This window comes from Psammomys obesus, unplaced genomic scaffold (assembly GCF_907164565.1).
Source record: "Psammomys obesus unplaced genomic scaffold, mPsaObe1.curated_primary_1811, whole genome shotgun sequence".
Classification (NCBI taxonomy): domain Eukaryota; kingdom Metazoa; phylum Chordata; class Mammalia; order Rodentia; family Muridae; genus Psammomys; species Psammomys obesus.
In genome coordinates this window covers 15,728,012-15,740,816 of record NW_026596120.1, presented here as the reverse complement: position 1 = coordinate 15,740,816, position 12,805 = coordinate 15,728,012, and the positions used below count along the sequence as shown (strand labels likewise).

Genomic DNA, 12,805 nt, shown 5'->3' with positions numbered 1-12,805 from the left:
TGTGTGTGTGTGTGTGTGTGTGTGTGTGTGTGTGTGTGTGTGTGTGTATGTGTGTGCGTTGGGGGACGGGGGTAGGAATGACACATACCAGGACTGAGTGTTAGGTGGAGAAGTTTGCTCAAGCCGCATGTTCTGAGGTTGGGAAGGGTGGTTTCCCAATGCATGTGCAGGGTCCTTTTTATACGAGAGCTAGTTTGCCAGCAGCGAAAGTACAGAACCAACCAAGCATCCATTTCTCTGCTAAGGCCTACTCCTCAGGCCTTGTCCTCACGTTCACTCCACAAGGTGAGGTTCTAAGGTAACACTGGCAGTCACTTCTGAGCAAGACACCTCGCCCCTGAGTAGAGCAGGGAAGGGTCTATGTTCAGTAAGCTCTACCCTCGAGCATTTTCACAGAGCAGCCTCCAGTCTCCAGCTGGCAGCTGCTAGGACCAAGGGGGCTGGCACCAGGCCCTGCCCCTCCCTTACTAGCTGTGTGTGTCTCCAAAGGAAAGCATCAGAGTGACAGCCGGTACCATCTCCACAGCGGCTGAGTTGCTGGAGCTGGGCTAGGGCAGGGGGAGAAAGCCGAGCCAGGCTCTGCCTTGCGTCCTCCCATAGGGCCCACTAAAACCCACAAGAAGATGGCAGCTTGGTCGTCGGAGTCACCCCCTGGGCAGCCTACGAGGTGAGGGGCCCCCGAGGAGCATGGGACAGGTGATGGGAATCCTGGAGCCTGAGGCTCCATTTCGCTCTCCCCATAGCAGCCTCAGTGAAGCCTGAGCGCTCAGATGGCCAACCCCTCGGGCGCCACCGAACTCACAGCCTCGGTGGGGTTTATCCTGGCGGTTCTCGTGGAGGTGGGGGCCGTGCTGGGCAACGGCACGCTGCTCGTGGTGGTGCTGCGCACTCCGGGCCTGCAAGATGCCTTCTACCTGGCGCACCTGTGCGTCGTGGACCTACTGGCGGCCGCTTCCATCATGCCCCTGGGCCTGCTGGCCGCGCCGCCCGGCCTGGGCAATACTCCCCTGGACCCCTCCTCTTGCCGGGCGGCGCGATTCCTTTCGGCGACGCTGCTCCCCGCTTGCACGCTCGGCGTGGCCGCGCTCGGCCTGGCGCGCTACCGCCTCATAGTGCACCCCCTGCGGCCAGGCGCGCGGCCGGCTCCAGCGCTGGTGCTCACCGCCGTGTGGTCGGCGGCCGCGCTCCTGGGCGCGCTCTCTCTGCTCGGGCCGCCGCCCGCGCCGCCTCCGGCTCCGGCTCGCTGCTCTGTCCTGGCCGGGGGTCTCGGGCCCTTCCGGCCCCTCTGGGCGCTGCTGGCCTTCGCGCTGCCCGCGCTCCTGCTGCTGGCCGCCTACGGGAGCATCTTCCTGGTGGCGCGGCGGGCGGCCCTCCGGCCCCCTCGCGGGGCCCGGCTACGCTCGGACTCTCTGGACAGCCGCCTCTCCTTCTTGCCATCCCTCCGGCCACGTCTGCCCGGGGGCAAGGCGGCCCTGGCCCCGGCCCTGGCCGTGGGCCAGTTTGCCGCCTGCTGGCTGCCTTATGGCTGCGCGTGCCTGGCGCCCGCGACGCGCGCCGCGGCGGCCGAGGCGACTGTCACCTGGGTAGCCTACTCTGCCTTCGCGGCTCACCCCTTCCTCTATGGCCTGCTGCAGCGCCCGGTGCGCTTGGCGTTGGGCCGCCTCACCCGCCGAGCAATGCCTCGGACTCAAAAAGACTGCACGTCGCAGGCCTGGCACCTACGGACAGTTCTTCAGCGCCTCCAGGGACTCCGCAAGGACCCTGCCGCAGGCCCTTCCGAGGCACCAGAACAGACCCGAGAAATGTCAGGACAGAGCTCTAGCGTGTCTGCGGCCACCTGAGAGATTTCTCCTGAGCTGGGGAAAGGATGGGATCAGAGGGGCACATCCACCCCCTGCTCAAGTTGTGGCAGGTACTCTGCCCGGACTGCTGGCTCTGAAACTGGGCGAGAGGATAGTATTTAGCCTGGTGAGGTTTCTCAGGAACACGCTTCTGGGCTCAACACTACCTGGGTGGTCTTGTATTCAGTCCTGCCTTTCCCGGAGCCTCAGTTTTCCCATCTAGACCCTACACCATCACCTCCTAAGGACCTCTCCAGTGTATGCTTTTTAAAATCATGGATGCACCCTGATCCAGAGAGGAGAAAGGCAGGTAAGCCAGAAGGATGAGCCAAGCTGGACAGGGTCTGGGTAACACCACGTTAGGAGGATCCAGTGGAGAGACATGCAGAAGATTTCCCTGCCTTTTGTGCCGTGGAGAACGACTCAAAGTCACCACTCAAGCTGCTTGGAAAACAGCCTGACTGGTTTGGTGCTAAAGGCAGGAGGCTGAGCACATGACCCCCAAAGGGTCCTGTGATTTCACCCCAGAACTGACAGGAGGAAGGGGCTATAGACCAACTAGAGCTGGTGGATTCACAGATTGGGGTTCTTTGGGGTTTCGGCTATTAACCTTCCCTGGAAGTCTTGTCACCCCAACACCAGATTATTTCACGGCTTTCTGGTCGCTGAGAATATTTATTCAAAAACAGGGATTGAAAAAACTGTACAGAGTGTCTGCTGCTGAGAACTGGGCCCCTGCCCCTAGGCCACTCCCCCCGGCTACAGGCAGAGCCCTCTCTTTGGGTTGCCCTCTGACAAGCCCAGCCAGTCTATTCCAGTCAAAAGGGTATCGGTGAAAGCAGCAGGATCTGCAGGGGATGAAGAGAAGCTTGGCCCCAGCCACCCCTCACTCTCCTCCAACTCCCACTGGGGCAGCAGGCTGAAAGCCCAAAGGGATGGAGAGGACACGAGCTGCCTCCCACGGCAGGGCACTGGGGAGAGCCCAGCCATGCCCTGCATCCAAGCATAGGTCTGAAGGAGTGGAGCCCCTGCCCTGGGGCTGCTGCCATAGCTCCTAGAACCCTGGGCCAGAAACTGTCCCCTCTCTGAGGAGGAACTCCAAAGACGGGGCAGGGTAGGGGGTGCGCATCCATGCGTCTGGCATTACTGGCGCTTGAGACCCCATGGTGGAGTCTCCTTGGGCAGGAAGGATGTGGAGGCAGCCCCTGCTGGCGGTCCTGCCTGCCCCCGCCTGTGCCTCAGCCGGCCTCAGTAGGGGGAGAATTTCTGCCGTTCAGCTTTCTTGCTCCCATTGGCCGCTGCCATCTTGGCAGTGTAGGCCGCCAAGCCCGGCGGTGGCCCTGGGGAAGCAGGTGGTAGAGCCAAGAAGGGCACAGGCTTGAGGCCGATGAAGTTGGAGAGGGAGATGGCATAAGGTGTGCCCAGCAGGCCTGGGGGAGCTGTGGGCAGGGCCGTCAGGGGTGGCGAGAAAGGGGTGGGCAGTTCTGCGGGGGCTGAGCCAGGCGTCCCCCCAGAGGTAGACTTGGCCGTCTCTAGACTGGAGAGAGGGACACAGGGGGGAGATGAAGGGAAAGGTGGGAGTAAGACAGAGGCCGTGAGGTTAGCCAAAAGATAGGAGAGTAGATTGAGGAACAGTGGCATGGGGTGGGGGTGTTTTGGGGAAGGATTGGAAAGGTGCAAAGCGAAGGGGAGCAGAAAACACAAGCAGACATAATGGGTCAAGAGGAGAGATAGGAGAGAAGACTCAGGAAAAAGCAACAGGTAGGATGTGAGGGGAGGATACAGAAGTAGTAATGGGGCCACAGAGATGACTTAGGCAGAATACCACAGGAAAAGGAGAGGGGCGGCGGGGGACTGGTCCAGAGAGACAGGAGGGCATCCCTTCCTCCCCGCCTGTGTTTTCCCACTGCCCACTCTGTGCTCACCAGGCAGTGATGAGGTACTGAGCCAGGGCAATGGAGACCGGCGAGCCAGTGATGGTCACGTGCCGCTCCCCAGCACCCTCTGCTTGGTTCCCAATCTTTATATGTGCCCCTGACATCTGCCGGATCTCGCTGATCTTGCTGCCCTGGCGTCCGATCACACAGCCAATCAGCTAGGGGGAAGGCAGAATTTAACCCTGGGCAAGGTCTAGAGCCCTGGATCCCTTCGCCACCCTCCGGCCCCTCAGCTTCTGCTCACATCATTGGGCACCAGGAACTCCTGTGAGCTGGTCTGTGTGCTGGGATCCAGTCCTGCAGCAGAGGAAAAGGACTGAGTGTGGTTCTGGGTTTCTACGGGCCTCCCAGGTCCACGGTAAAGGATACCGGGCTCCTGGCGGTCTCCTTAAGCCAGAACCGCTTACCTGGCACCACACTGGGAGAGGCAAAGGGAACTGCATGGCCTGAGAGCTGCTGGAGCTTGGTGACCTGTGCCAGAGAACAGGGGCAGAGGTTAGAGGGGGCAATTCAGGAAAGGAGTGTCTCAGGCTGTGGGTCACTCACCTCCGCAGGGGTCACTGCTCCATACTGACCCTGGACAGAGAAACCCTATGGGGACAGAACAGTTGAAAAGGGAGTCACTGTAACAGGTCAGGACAGTTTAGTCAGCTCATTCCCTGTCCCCTCTGCAGAACCCCCCCCCCATTCTTTATTCTACTCCCTCCTCCACCTTGGTCCCCTTCTCTAGTAAGGCTTCTAGCCTCTCCCGATGTTTCCCTCACCTGGTTGGCAGAGAGGAGGACGGTACCTAGGGAGAGGCTTGGATGATACGGGATAGTGGCTCCTTTGGGTGGGGACTGGGAGGCACAGATTGAGAAGCTTTGTCAGGATCCTCGCAGGCCTCCCCAAGAACCCAGCAGCCTTACGGCATTCCCACGGCTCTCAGGGGATTGTATCCCAGCATGCCCTAAGGCTTAGAACCAATCCACCTCGGCAGCTCTGCCTGCCCCACCCCACCTATATTACAACCGTAAGATCTGGACGGTTGACAAGCACCCGGGGCCTCTCCTGCCCTCTCCCCCACCCCGGGAAGCACCTCTAGAATAACAGCACAGATCTGGCGCACACACAGGACGATGGCGTCAGGCACCCCGGACACGGTGACAGCACGCTCTGTGGAATTGGGGAGCAGGTCCCCCGCCACCTGCACCTGGGCTCCCGTGGTCTACAAACAGAAAACAGTGACCACTTCTGAAGACTCCAATGGACGAGAGAAAGGCTCCAAGAGCCTAGAGCGCCTTGGGAGCTCCAGTTCCCTCTCCTAGTGAAGGACAGGAGGCATAAGCCCACGGGTGGTTGTCTGTCTCAGCTCACCTCTCGGATCTCCTTGATTTTGGTGCCCGCTTTCCCTATCAGGGATCCACACTGGCTGGCAGGGATGACAAGGCGCAAGGTCACTGGAGGCCTGGAGACACTGCCACCATTTGTAGGAGCAGCACAAAGGTCCTGGGGCAGGGGGACAGCGGGTCAGCCAGGTATGGCCCTGCTGCTCCTCAATCCTCTATCAGGTATTTTCCTGAAGAGGGATAAGGAAAGTACCTCCTCTCTGCTCCGAAGAGAACCCTGGCCTTCGCCTTGACCTCCCCCCACCCCCCATGGCCACTATCTGGAGACCGGGTCAGGTTTCTCACAGGCAGCCACCCTCAGACTCCCACGAACCTCATCCAGCTTGAAGGCAATCATGGAGACTGCATGGAAGACAGCAGCTGTCGAGCCGGTGATGGTAGTAATTCGCTCAGGGCACGAGCCCTCAGAGATGGTGATCCGGGCACTGCTCTGCAGGTGTGGGACAAGCACTGGGCAGCAGGCTTCTTCCCCACCGTGGTGGCAGGGGTCTGTCTGTCCGCCTCTCTCACTTGGGCCCAGCCAAGATTAGAAACTGCCATTCCTCTGGGCATTCACTTCTCACAGGTGGAGTGATTCAGGGGGAAATGGCCACCTCCCCTCCCCTCAACATCAGGGCCCCGGGTTCCTTCCCTGACCCCATCTTTACCTGTTCCCGGATTCGCTTGACAGTCTCTCCCTTCTGTGGGAGACAAAAACCGAGAATCCCAAGTGGTCACCCATTTGCCGGGGCTAAGACTCAAGTTGGGGGAAATATACAGAGCAGAACTGGACACCTACCTTCCCAATGATACTGCCCACCTCCTGTAAAAATAACAAGAGTGGGCTCGGATGGGTGTGGCTGCCCCAGGCCAGCTCCTCCTGTCACTCAGGCAGGGAAGCAGCACCTTGACCAGACGTGGGCCACCCCACCCCCACTCACCTTCCCATGCATCAGCATCCGTAGAGTGAGGGTGATGCTAAGCTCCGACCCCTCCTCCAGCCCCGCATCTGAACTGCTCATCCTGTCAGGCGGGGCTGGGGCCACGGAGGCCTGGGACTGTGTCCACGCTGTAGCTCAGCTGGTTCTGGACGGGGCAGCAGAAAAGGGCATCTGAGAGAAGCCCTCGTTACCCTGCCACTTACGTGGGAACCCCAGAGCCAGGCCAGCAGAACTCAGAGAGAAGGGAGAATAGCGTGGGCCTTGAGTTCTAAATGTCCCAAGAACCGGTGTATTTGCGTGCCTCTTCCGAGCTGTGCAATCCTGGTCCTTTAACCCTTCTGGGCCTTAGTCGCCCAACTGCAACAATAATTACTGAGGCCTACACCCCAAACTTCTGATAGTTAAAATAAGATAGTCACAAGCCGGGCATGGTGATGAGCACCTTTAATCCCAGCACTCAGGACACAGAGGCAGGTGAATCCCTGTGAGTTTGAGGCCAGTCTGGTCTACAGAGTGAGAAACCCTGTCTCAAAAAAACAAAAACAAAAGACAGTCACATGATAGATACCCAAGTTCCCTGACTATTGTTCCCTTCCTCCTACCTATTAGAAGGATGGCAGGGGGTTACGGCTCAGTGGTTGAATGCTTGCCTAGAGTATACACTGTCCTAGACCTGAGCACCAGAACGGGAAGAGAGGGGATGGATGAAGAGGTCTATGAGAAACCACATGACCGCTATGGATTGAGCCTCCACTGTGGAGCTAAGGTTGAAAGTGTGCTCTGGGCCAGGCATAGGAACACAGGCCTATAAACCCGGGATGCACTCAGGCTAAGGCAGGAGGCTCTCATTCAAGGCTAGCCTGGGCTATGTAGTAAGATCCTGTTTCAAAAAAAAGAAAAGTTTACTCTAAATATGAGGTACCTGCTTCCAGAGGCCAGAGCTGGCTGGCTTAACAATGGTGGAGAAGAGGACGATAGAGCCTGGCAAAGGGCTCCTGCTTGAGGGCATTTCCCATAGACCAGGGATCATTAGAGAAGAGGGTCACTGCAGACATGGGGGTGAAGGTAGGCTCTCTCAACAGTGCTATTTCTGATCCATTCCCTATGTCCAGAATGTGCATACGGTAAGTACAGAGAGTCTGGCCACATTCCCCACCTACAACACACCACTGTGCCGGAAACACGTCGCTGAGTCTCCGGGGCTTAATTTCCACCTACAGCAGAGAGGATCTGTCTCCTTGGGTCTGAGTAACGGGTAAGAGAAGGATTTGGTGGGCTGCAGGAATGTCAAGGCCATTAACTGATGGAACAAGGCCGAGCCTGAGATTAGCTACTGGGATTAGCTCGGTCGCCAACCCTCCCCACCCGACCCCTTTTCATGCCTCAACTTAATCCTGAACCTTAATCCTCCTCAGAAATCCTTCAGCAGAGGCTGTCTCCCGCCAAGGCCCAGCCTTGATGGTGAACTTATTGGGGACCAGCACTAAAGGAGGACAGACAATGGAACCAACTGGCGCCCAGAGGGTCTAACCATAGGAATTCCTTCTGCCCAGAAGGGTGTTGGGGCAATGGATAAGTGTTCCCAATGGCAGTACTTTGGAGGACTGAAGGACACCTTTGCCAGCCCTCTGACCTATCCTGACACGAGGGTCAAGGTTTCAGAGCTCTGCCCAAAGCCCTCCTCTGAATCTCTTGTGCCAGCCACAGTTTGGGTATGGCATGGATAGGGAGTTCCCAACCTGGCTTTCTCCTGGATACCCGAGTGAACCACTGTACCAAAAGTAGTCACCTTTCCTCTTTGTGATGGGGACAATTGGGGTGGCAACCTTGTTTCTAAGTGCCTTTTCCCTAACGCCCAATTCTTCCACTTGAGTTCTGCCACAGACTCGCCAGAGGGTGGAGACCAGCAATAGATTCAGGGCCTGTGTTCTTTGGGCATCCTGGCCAACCTCATGCTGGCTGCCCTTGCTAGACATTCCCCTGGCTGCCTGCACTTCCCCCATCAAAGCGCCTGTGATGACGTGAATAGTTTCTGTCTCTCTGGACAGCCAAGCCTGGGAGCCCCTTAGAACAGGAGCCAAAGCTGCCACCTTCTCCTTGTGTCCCCAGGGCTCAGTTCAGAGCCAGGCTAGAGAGGGTGCTCAGACACGCCACTGACGGGAGCAGATGAATTTGCTACACAGAAGGGTCTGTAACCCACCCAAGGTCACAAAAAGAAGAAGTGCAGAGGGACAAACAGGGTCTAACAAGCGAGCACTCCATCTGTGTCCTGTTTGTAGCCATTCTAGTCTGGGTCTTTCAGTCCTTTTCTGAAGCGGCGTTTAAACTTTGGTGGCCTGGGGAGCCCCTGCCTGACCCGTAGATATTCATCCTGTTTGGAAAGACTGATGGCTTTTCTGGGGCCATATAATCATTTTTGTTGTTGCTGCTGCTGTTTTTGTTTGTTTGTTTTTCAGAAACAGGGTTTCTTGGTGTGGCCCTGAACTCACAGAGATCCACCTGCCTCTGCCTTCCAAGTGCTGGGATTAAAGGCAAGAGCCACCACCACGGCACGGCCATATAATCTTAAACTCCAGAATTCCGTGGACTCTAACTGGGTGATAAACAGTGGGAGATCTGAAGGCAATCCTTCCTCATCTCCCCCACTTCTTGTGACACCAGGATAAGCAACGGCTAGGCTTGCCATGAAGATGTCTGGGTCTGTAGCAAAAGACCCACTGCCCCAAATTCAGTACGTGACCTTGGCCTAGCTCTTCCCTGTCCTGGATCAGGAGTTACCCACTTGCACTGTTTGGGGAGTTGGAGTAAGGGAGAGTTGTTGGTATCTCTGTGACCCTGTTCCAAGACATGCTTGAGTCTTTCCTATCTTTTGGAAAGAATAAGGCTTCTGAGCCTCCTCCAGGCCTTTCTCCCAGAGCCCTAAGCATAAGCGGCCCCACTAGGCATTCATTACCAGATGCCCACTTTCACTACAGTTTGAAGGAGTATCTTGCTGCTTCAGTCTGGTGGGCCCCAGGTCTCTGCTGGGCCACCCACGTGGCAGCCACACATCATGCCACACTGACCTCCAGCTCACCTCTGAGGGTGCCCAGCCCCCCTCTGGTCAGCAGGGCTCCCTGGCAGAACATCCTCCGCTCAGACCAAGCCTCTGACCTCAGGCCTCCTCTTCTTGCTTCCCAGGCCCCCTCCCCAGACCAAGTGCTCTACTCCTTCTGAACCTGGCTTCCTGCCACTCAGGCTGGAAGGGGTTGGAAGTGGGGGGGTGACAGCTGTGTAAGCGACGGTGGCTGCCCCCTTCCTGCCCCTCCCCCCCAGCTGTCGCTCTCCCATGACAGCTGCCCAATCAAAGGGCCGGGGGCTTAGCCAGCTCCCCCCCCCACGCAGGGATCAAGTGTCCTCCCTGGCTTTGTTCTAGTGCAAGAACAATCCAGGGGAGGGGAGGGCTCCTGGAGCCAGTTGAACCCAGCAGACTGGCCCGCCCCTCGGGGGATTCCCTCTGCCCTACTGCCCAGTGTGTCTGGACCACTAGATAATGTGGACCCACCTGGGCTGGGGAGGTTGAGAGAATCCAATCTCCAACTTCACCCCATAGCTCATGCTCACCACGTTCCCCTTAGCAACCCTAACCTAGCAGAGTCTCCTCCAATCCTTACTCCAAAAACAGCCATACTGGCCACACCCGATGATGCTGGGGAATGGTAAAGCATCAGGCATGGCAGGGTGTGGCAAGAGGGTGGACATTAGGCCTTGGGGAGGGGTTTAACAGTCTTGAGAGCTTCTGCTCCCTTGTCCATCCCCTACGCTGGTCATGCTCACCCTTGCTGATTAGCCTGGTCTCCACAAAACTGCCCAGCATCCTTAGACCAATAGGGCCCAGCCTCAGCTTTTCAGCCTCCCAGGGTAGTCAATTATCCCTAATTTGGAGGGAGGAGAGGGGAAAGTTCCAGGCTCTGGTTTCTTGATTTAAGCCTGTCTTGTAAGTAAAGTGACAGGGAAGAGGAACATGGATGGATTAGGAGCTGATAAACTAGTAGGTGCCAGAAATGTTACGCCCTCCTTAGAGACTCCCAAGAGTCTCCACAACCAAGGGAAACCAAGGCAGGCTCAGGACCTGCTCGCTGGTACTGTCTATCCAAGTTCAAAGAGCTCTCTAATTTCTACTCTACATGCTGAAGAGTGTGTGCTCCCTCTGCTACTTAACAAACACCCATGATTCCCTAGGACCCAAAGGATAAAACTGACCTCTATGCACCAGCAATGGAGGCCTCCATGGTCCAGCCCTTACCAGCATCTCTTGTCGCATCTCTACCCCAACCCTCCCTCATACATACCAGGCCACAAAAGAGGCCTAGCACCTCCAAGCCTCAGACAGAGACTTTGCTGGCTGACAATTCCAGCCTGAAATACTTATCCCCTTCACTCTCTGGCAAAATTCTCCTCAAATGCCTCCTCCTCCATGGAGCCCTCCCCAACCTTTCAAATCAAATCAAATTCCTCTGGCCTCCGTGCTTCTCAAAGGCATGGCTGCAAGTCAAAGGAGGCCCAGTGGGCATTTCTGAGCCTATCTTTCTGCTACAGAAGAATAGGAAATTTGAGACAGGACCTGGCCCTGGGGAAGGGGGGAGGAGTTAGGGCTCACAGGCCTTGGAACATTGGGAAACCGGCACACCTCAGAATCCTGGGACTAAGGGACTAAGCGCATGGGCAGAGTCAGGCCTTGCCTGGTCAGAATTCCAAGTTCAGCATCCCAGCCCCTGAGTCTGCTGGTTTCCTGGGCATGTTGCTTAAGTGAGGAACCTGAGAGTTCTGAGGAATCAGAGTGGGTCCCCTAGCAGGAAGAGGAGCTGGTGGGAATGCTGGAGTGTGAGATAGGTTTCCCAACACTGAGGTGGGCTCGGCCAATCACAACTGGAAAAACCTCACCAATCAAGAGAGGAACCTGAGGCCTAGGGAGGAAGGGAGTTGTTTAGAAAACTGCATGGGAGAGAGGCAGGCCAGCAGTACCCGTGGGTACCTGTACAGCTCAGAGCCCCTTCCATCTAGAGCTAGGCAGTGGTGATGGAGGCTGGAGGGCAGTGATGAGAGTAGGAGGGTGGACAGAGCCTGTCTGGGGACATAGGGTGGGGCAAGCCAGCCTCTCTTCGGCCTGGGCCTGCCAGGGTGTGTGGGCCGCGCTCCCAGCCCCCCACCCTGAGCATGCAAAGAGAACAATCCCCTTGTGTTTGGGCAGCCTGAGCCTGCATGCTGATGAAGGCTAGGGGGTGGGGGCTGGGATAGGGGTGCTTTGAAAGTTGAGGGGGGTTCCAGGACCTAGAGGGATGATATTCTTAAATGGGGAAACAATAGACCCCCCCAGGTGTTGGCCCTGAGGCCACCAGGGTGACCTCACTGAACACTGAGAACCAGAGGTCAACTCCTGACTAAAGCCTGGGGTCTAAGAGCTCTTTATACGGGGAAGATGGGACCCTGGGGACACGTGCCTTTTTGGTTCAGCAAGAAGGTAACCATCCTTGGCTTGGTGGGGACCCACAGCCACCCATTCTGAGAGAAGGGATGTAAATGGACTAAGGTACATCCCCTTGAAGACCACTCCCTTGGGTGCCAGGGTGGGGCGGGGCCCCGGGTGCCACAGGTCTCAAGATGGCGGGCCTGGGTTAGGAGAGTGAGGAGGTGGGCACCTCCCTCTCCTGGCCATGCATGCACGAGCCCAGGTCGAAGTAAGTGGCAGAGCCCCTTCACCCTCACCCCACAGTACCTCAGACAAGAAGCTAGGTCAGAGCTGGAGATGAAGAGCCACAGGAAAAGGGAGAGCACTTTGTGCTCCCAACTATCATCTCCATCCACCCTTGGCCTGGAGGTTTGTGTCTGGCTCCTCTAAGGACTGCAGAAAATGGGAAGGGGTGTGTGAGAGCCAGAAGCTGCAGAGAATGGCAGATGAGAACAGAGACGAAGTAGAACCCGAACCTGGGGCATGAGGTCTAGAACTAAGAGCAAGCTCAAAGGACAGAAACTGCAAATAGGATGAGAGCCGCAAACCTGGTACCTGAGGTCCAAGAAACCCCTCCCTGAAGTGGGGTGTTCCCCTGGAAAACCAACGCCCCCCCACCTGTGCAGGCCTCTGCCGTATAGGACGGGAAACGTGTTCCTCGCAGTGGCCCCAAGGATCGCGGTCGGGTGCACACCGGAGCGGACTCCCCCCCCCCCCCCCGCGAACCCCCAAACTTCATAGCCCGCGGTGCCCCGCCCGGTCCGCGCCTTACCTCGCTGGGGCTGTTCTGCGGCGGCGGCAGCGGCGGCTGGGCCGCTCAGTCCCACATTGTCCCCGGGAAAGGCGGCCGCTCACAACTGCGAGTGACATCAGCTGCGAACAATGAGGGGTTTGACAGGCGCGGAGCCCGGCCGGCCCGGAGCCCGGCTCCGCGCCCCCCCACCCCCACCCCCCGGCCCGCCTGGCCCGGCCCCGCCCCGCCCCCTCCCCGGATCCGATTACAGCGCGGCGGCCCCGCCCCAGCAGCCTCAGTGCCGCAGCCGCCCGCCCCGCCCCGCCCCGCCCCGCTCCGCTCGGTACGGCGCCCCGAGCGGCCGGCGCCGCTTCCGGGAGGGAACGATCGACCCTTCTCTCCTGCGGCTCACCCGGGCCCCGGGATCCTCCCTGTGTGGCTCTCTCGGCCCGTTCTTCCTGCCCAGCTCCCCGAAGCCTTCATCTCAGCCCGGGCCGC

The 12,805-nt window shown here is 58.0% G+C and overlaps 2 protein-coding genes across 4 annotated transcripts; one reads left to right on the top strand and one right to left on the bottom strand.

The window, feature by feature from the left end:
* The first annotated feature begins 75 nt into the window (after positions 1 to 75).
* Gpr62 (G protein-coupled receptor 62) lies at positions 76 to 2,426 on the top strand. Its single transcript, XM_055629543.1, has 2 exons — positions 76 to 667; positions 744 to 2,426. The coding sequence occupies exon 2, from the start codon at positions 771 to 773 to the stop codon at positions 1,839 to 1,841; it is 1,071 nt and encodes a 356-aa protein (XP_055485518.1). The 5' UTR covers positions 76 to 667; positions 744 to 770; the 3' UTR covers positions 1,842 to 2,426.
* A 70-nt stretch (positions 2,427 to 2,496) lies between these two features.
* Pcbp4 (poly(rC) binding protein 4) lies at positions 2,497 to 12,520 on the bottom strand. Of its 3 annotated transcripts, XM_055629541.1 has the most exons (14): positions 12,347 to 12,520; positions 11,842 to 11,967; positions 6,087 to 6,231; positions 5,945 to 5,968; positions 5,814 to 5,846; positions 5,480 to 5,596; positions 5,135 to 5,266; positions 4,857 to 4,985; positions 4,543 to 4,617; positions 4,325 to 4,369; positions 4,186 to 4,249; positions 4,023 to 4,075; positions 3,767 to 3,936; positions 2,497 to 3,378 (listed from the first exon to the last, which is right to left on the bottom strand). In XM_055629541.1, the coding sequence occupies exons 3-14, from the start codon at positions 6,165 to 6,167 to the stop codon at positions 3,090 to 3,092; spliced, it is 1,212 nt and encodes a 403-aa protein (XP_055485516.1). In that variant the 5' UTR covers positions 6,168 to 6,231; positions 11,842 to 11,967; positions 12,347 to 12,520; the 3' UTR covers positions 2,497 to 3,089. The 3 variants fall into 3 exon arrangements, with proteins under 3 accessions (XP_055485516.1, XP_055485515.1, XP_055485517.1); XM_055629540.1 differs by lacking the exon at positions 11,842 to 11,967; XM_055629542.1 differs by lacking the exon at positions 11,842 to 11,967 and having other exon boundaries at positions 2,497 to 3,181.
* Positions 12,521 to 12,805: the final 285 nt, after the last annotated feature.

Coding starts and splice junctions, on each gene's coding strand:
- Gpr62 (XM_055629543.1), top strand. CDS start 771: ATGGCCAACCCCTCGGGCGCCACCGAACTCACAGCCTCGGTGGGGTTT.
- Pcbp4 (XM_055629541.1), bottom strand. CDS start 6,167: ATGAGCAGTTCAGATGCGGGGCTGGAGGAGGGGTCGGAGCTTAGCATC. Junction 4,370..4,542: donor TCCTCCTCTCTGCCAACCAG/GTGAGGGAAACA, acceptor CTGTCCCCATAG/GGTTTCTCTGTCCAGGGTCA. Junction 4,250..4,324: donor GAGCAGTGACCCCTGCGGAG/GTGAGTGACCCA, acceptor TCTCTGGCACAG/GTCACCAAGCTCCAGCAGCT.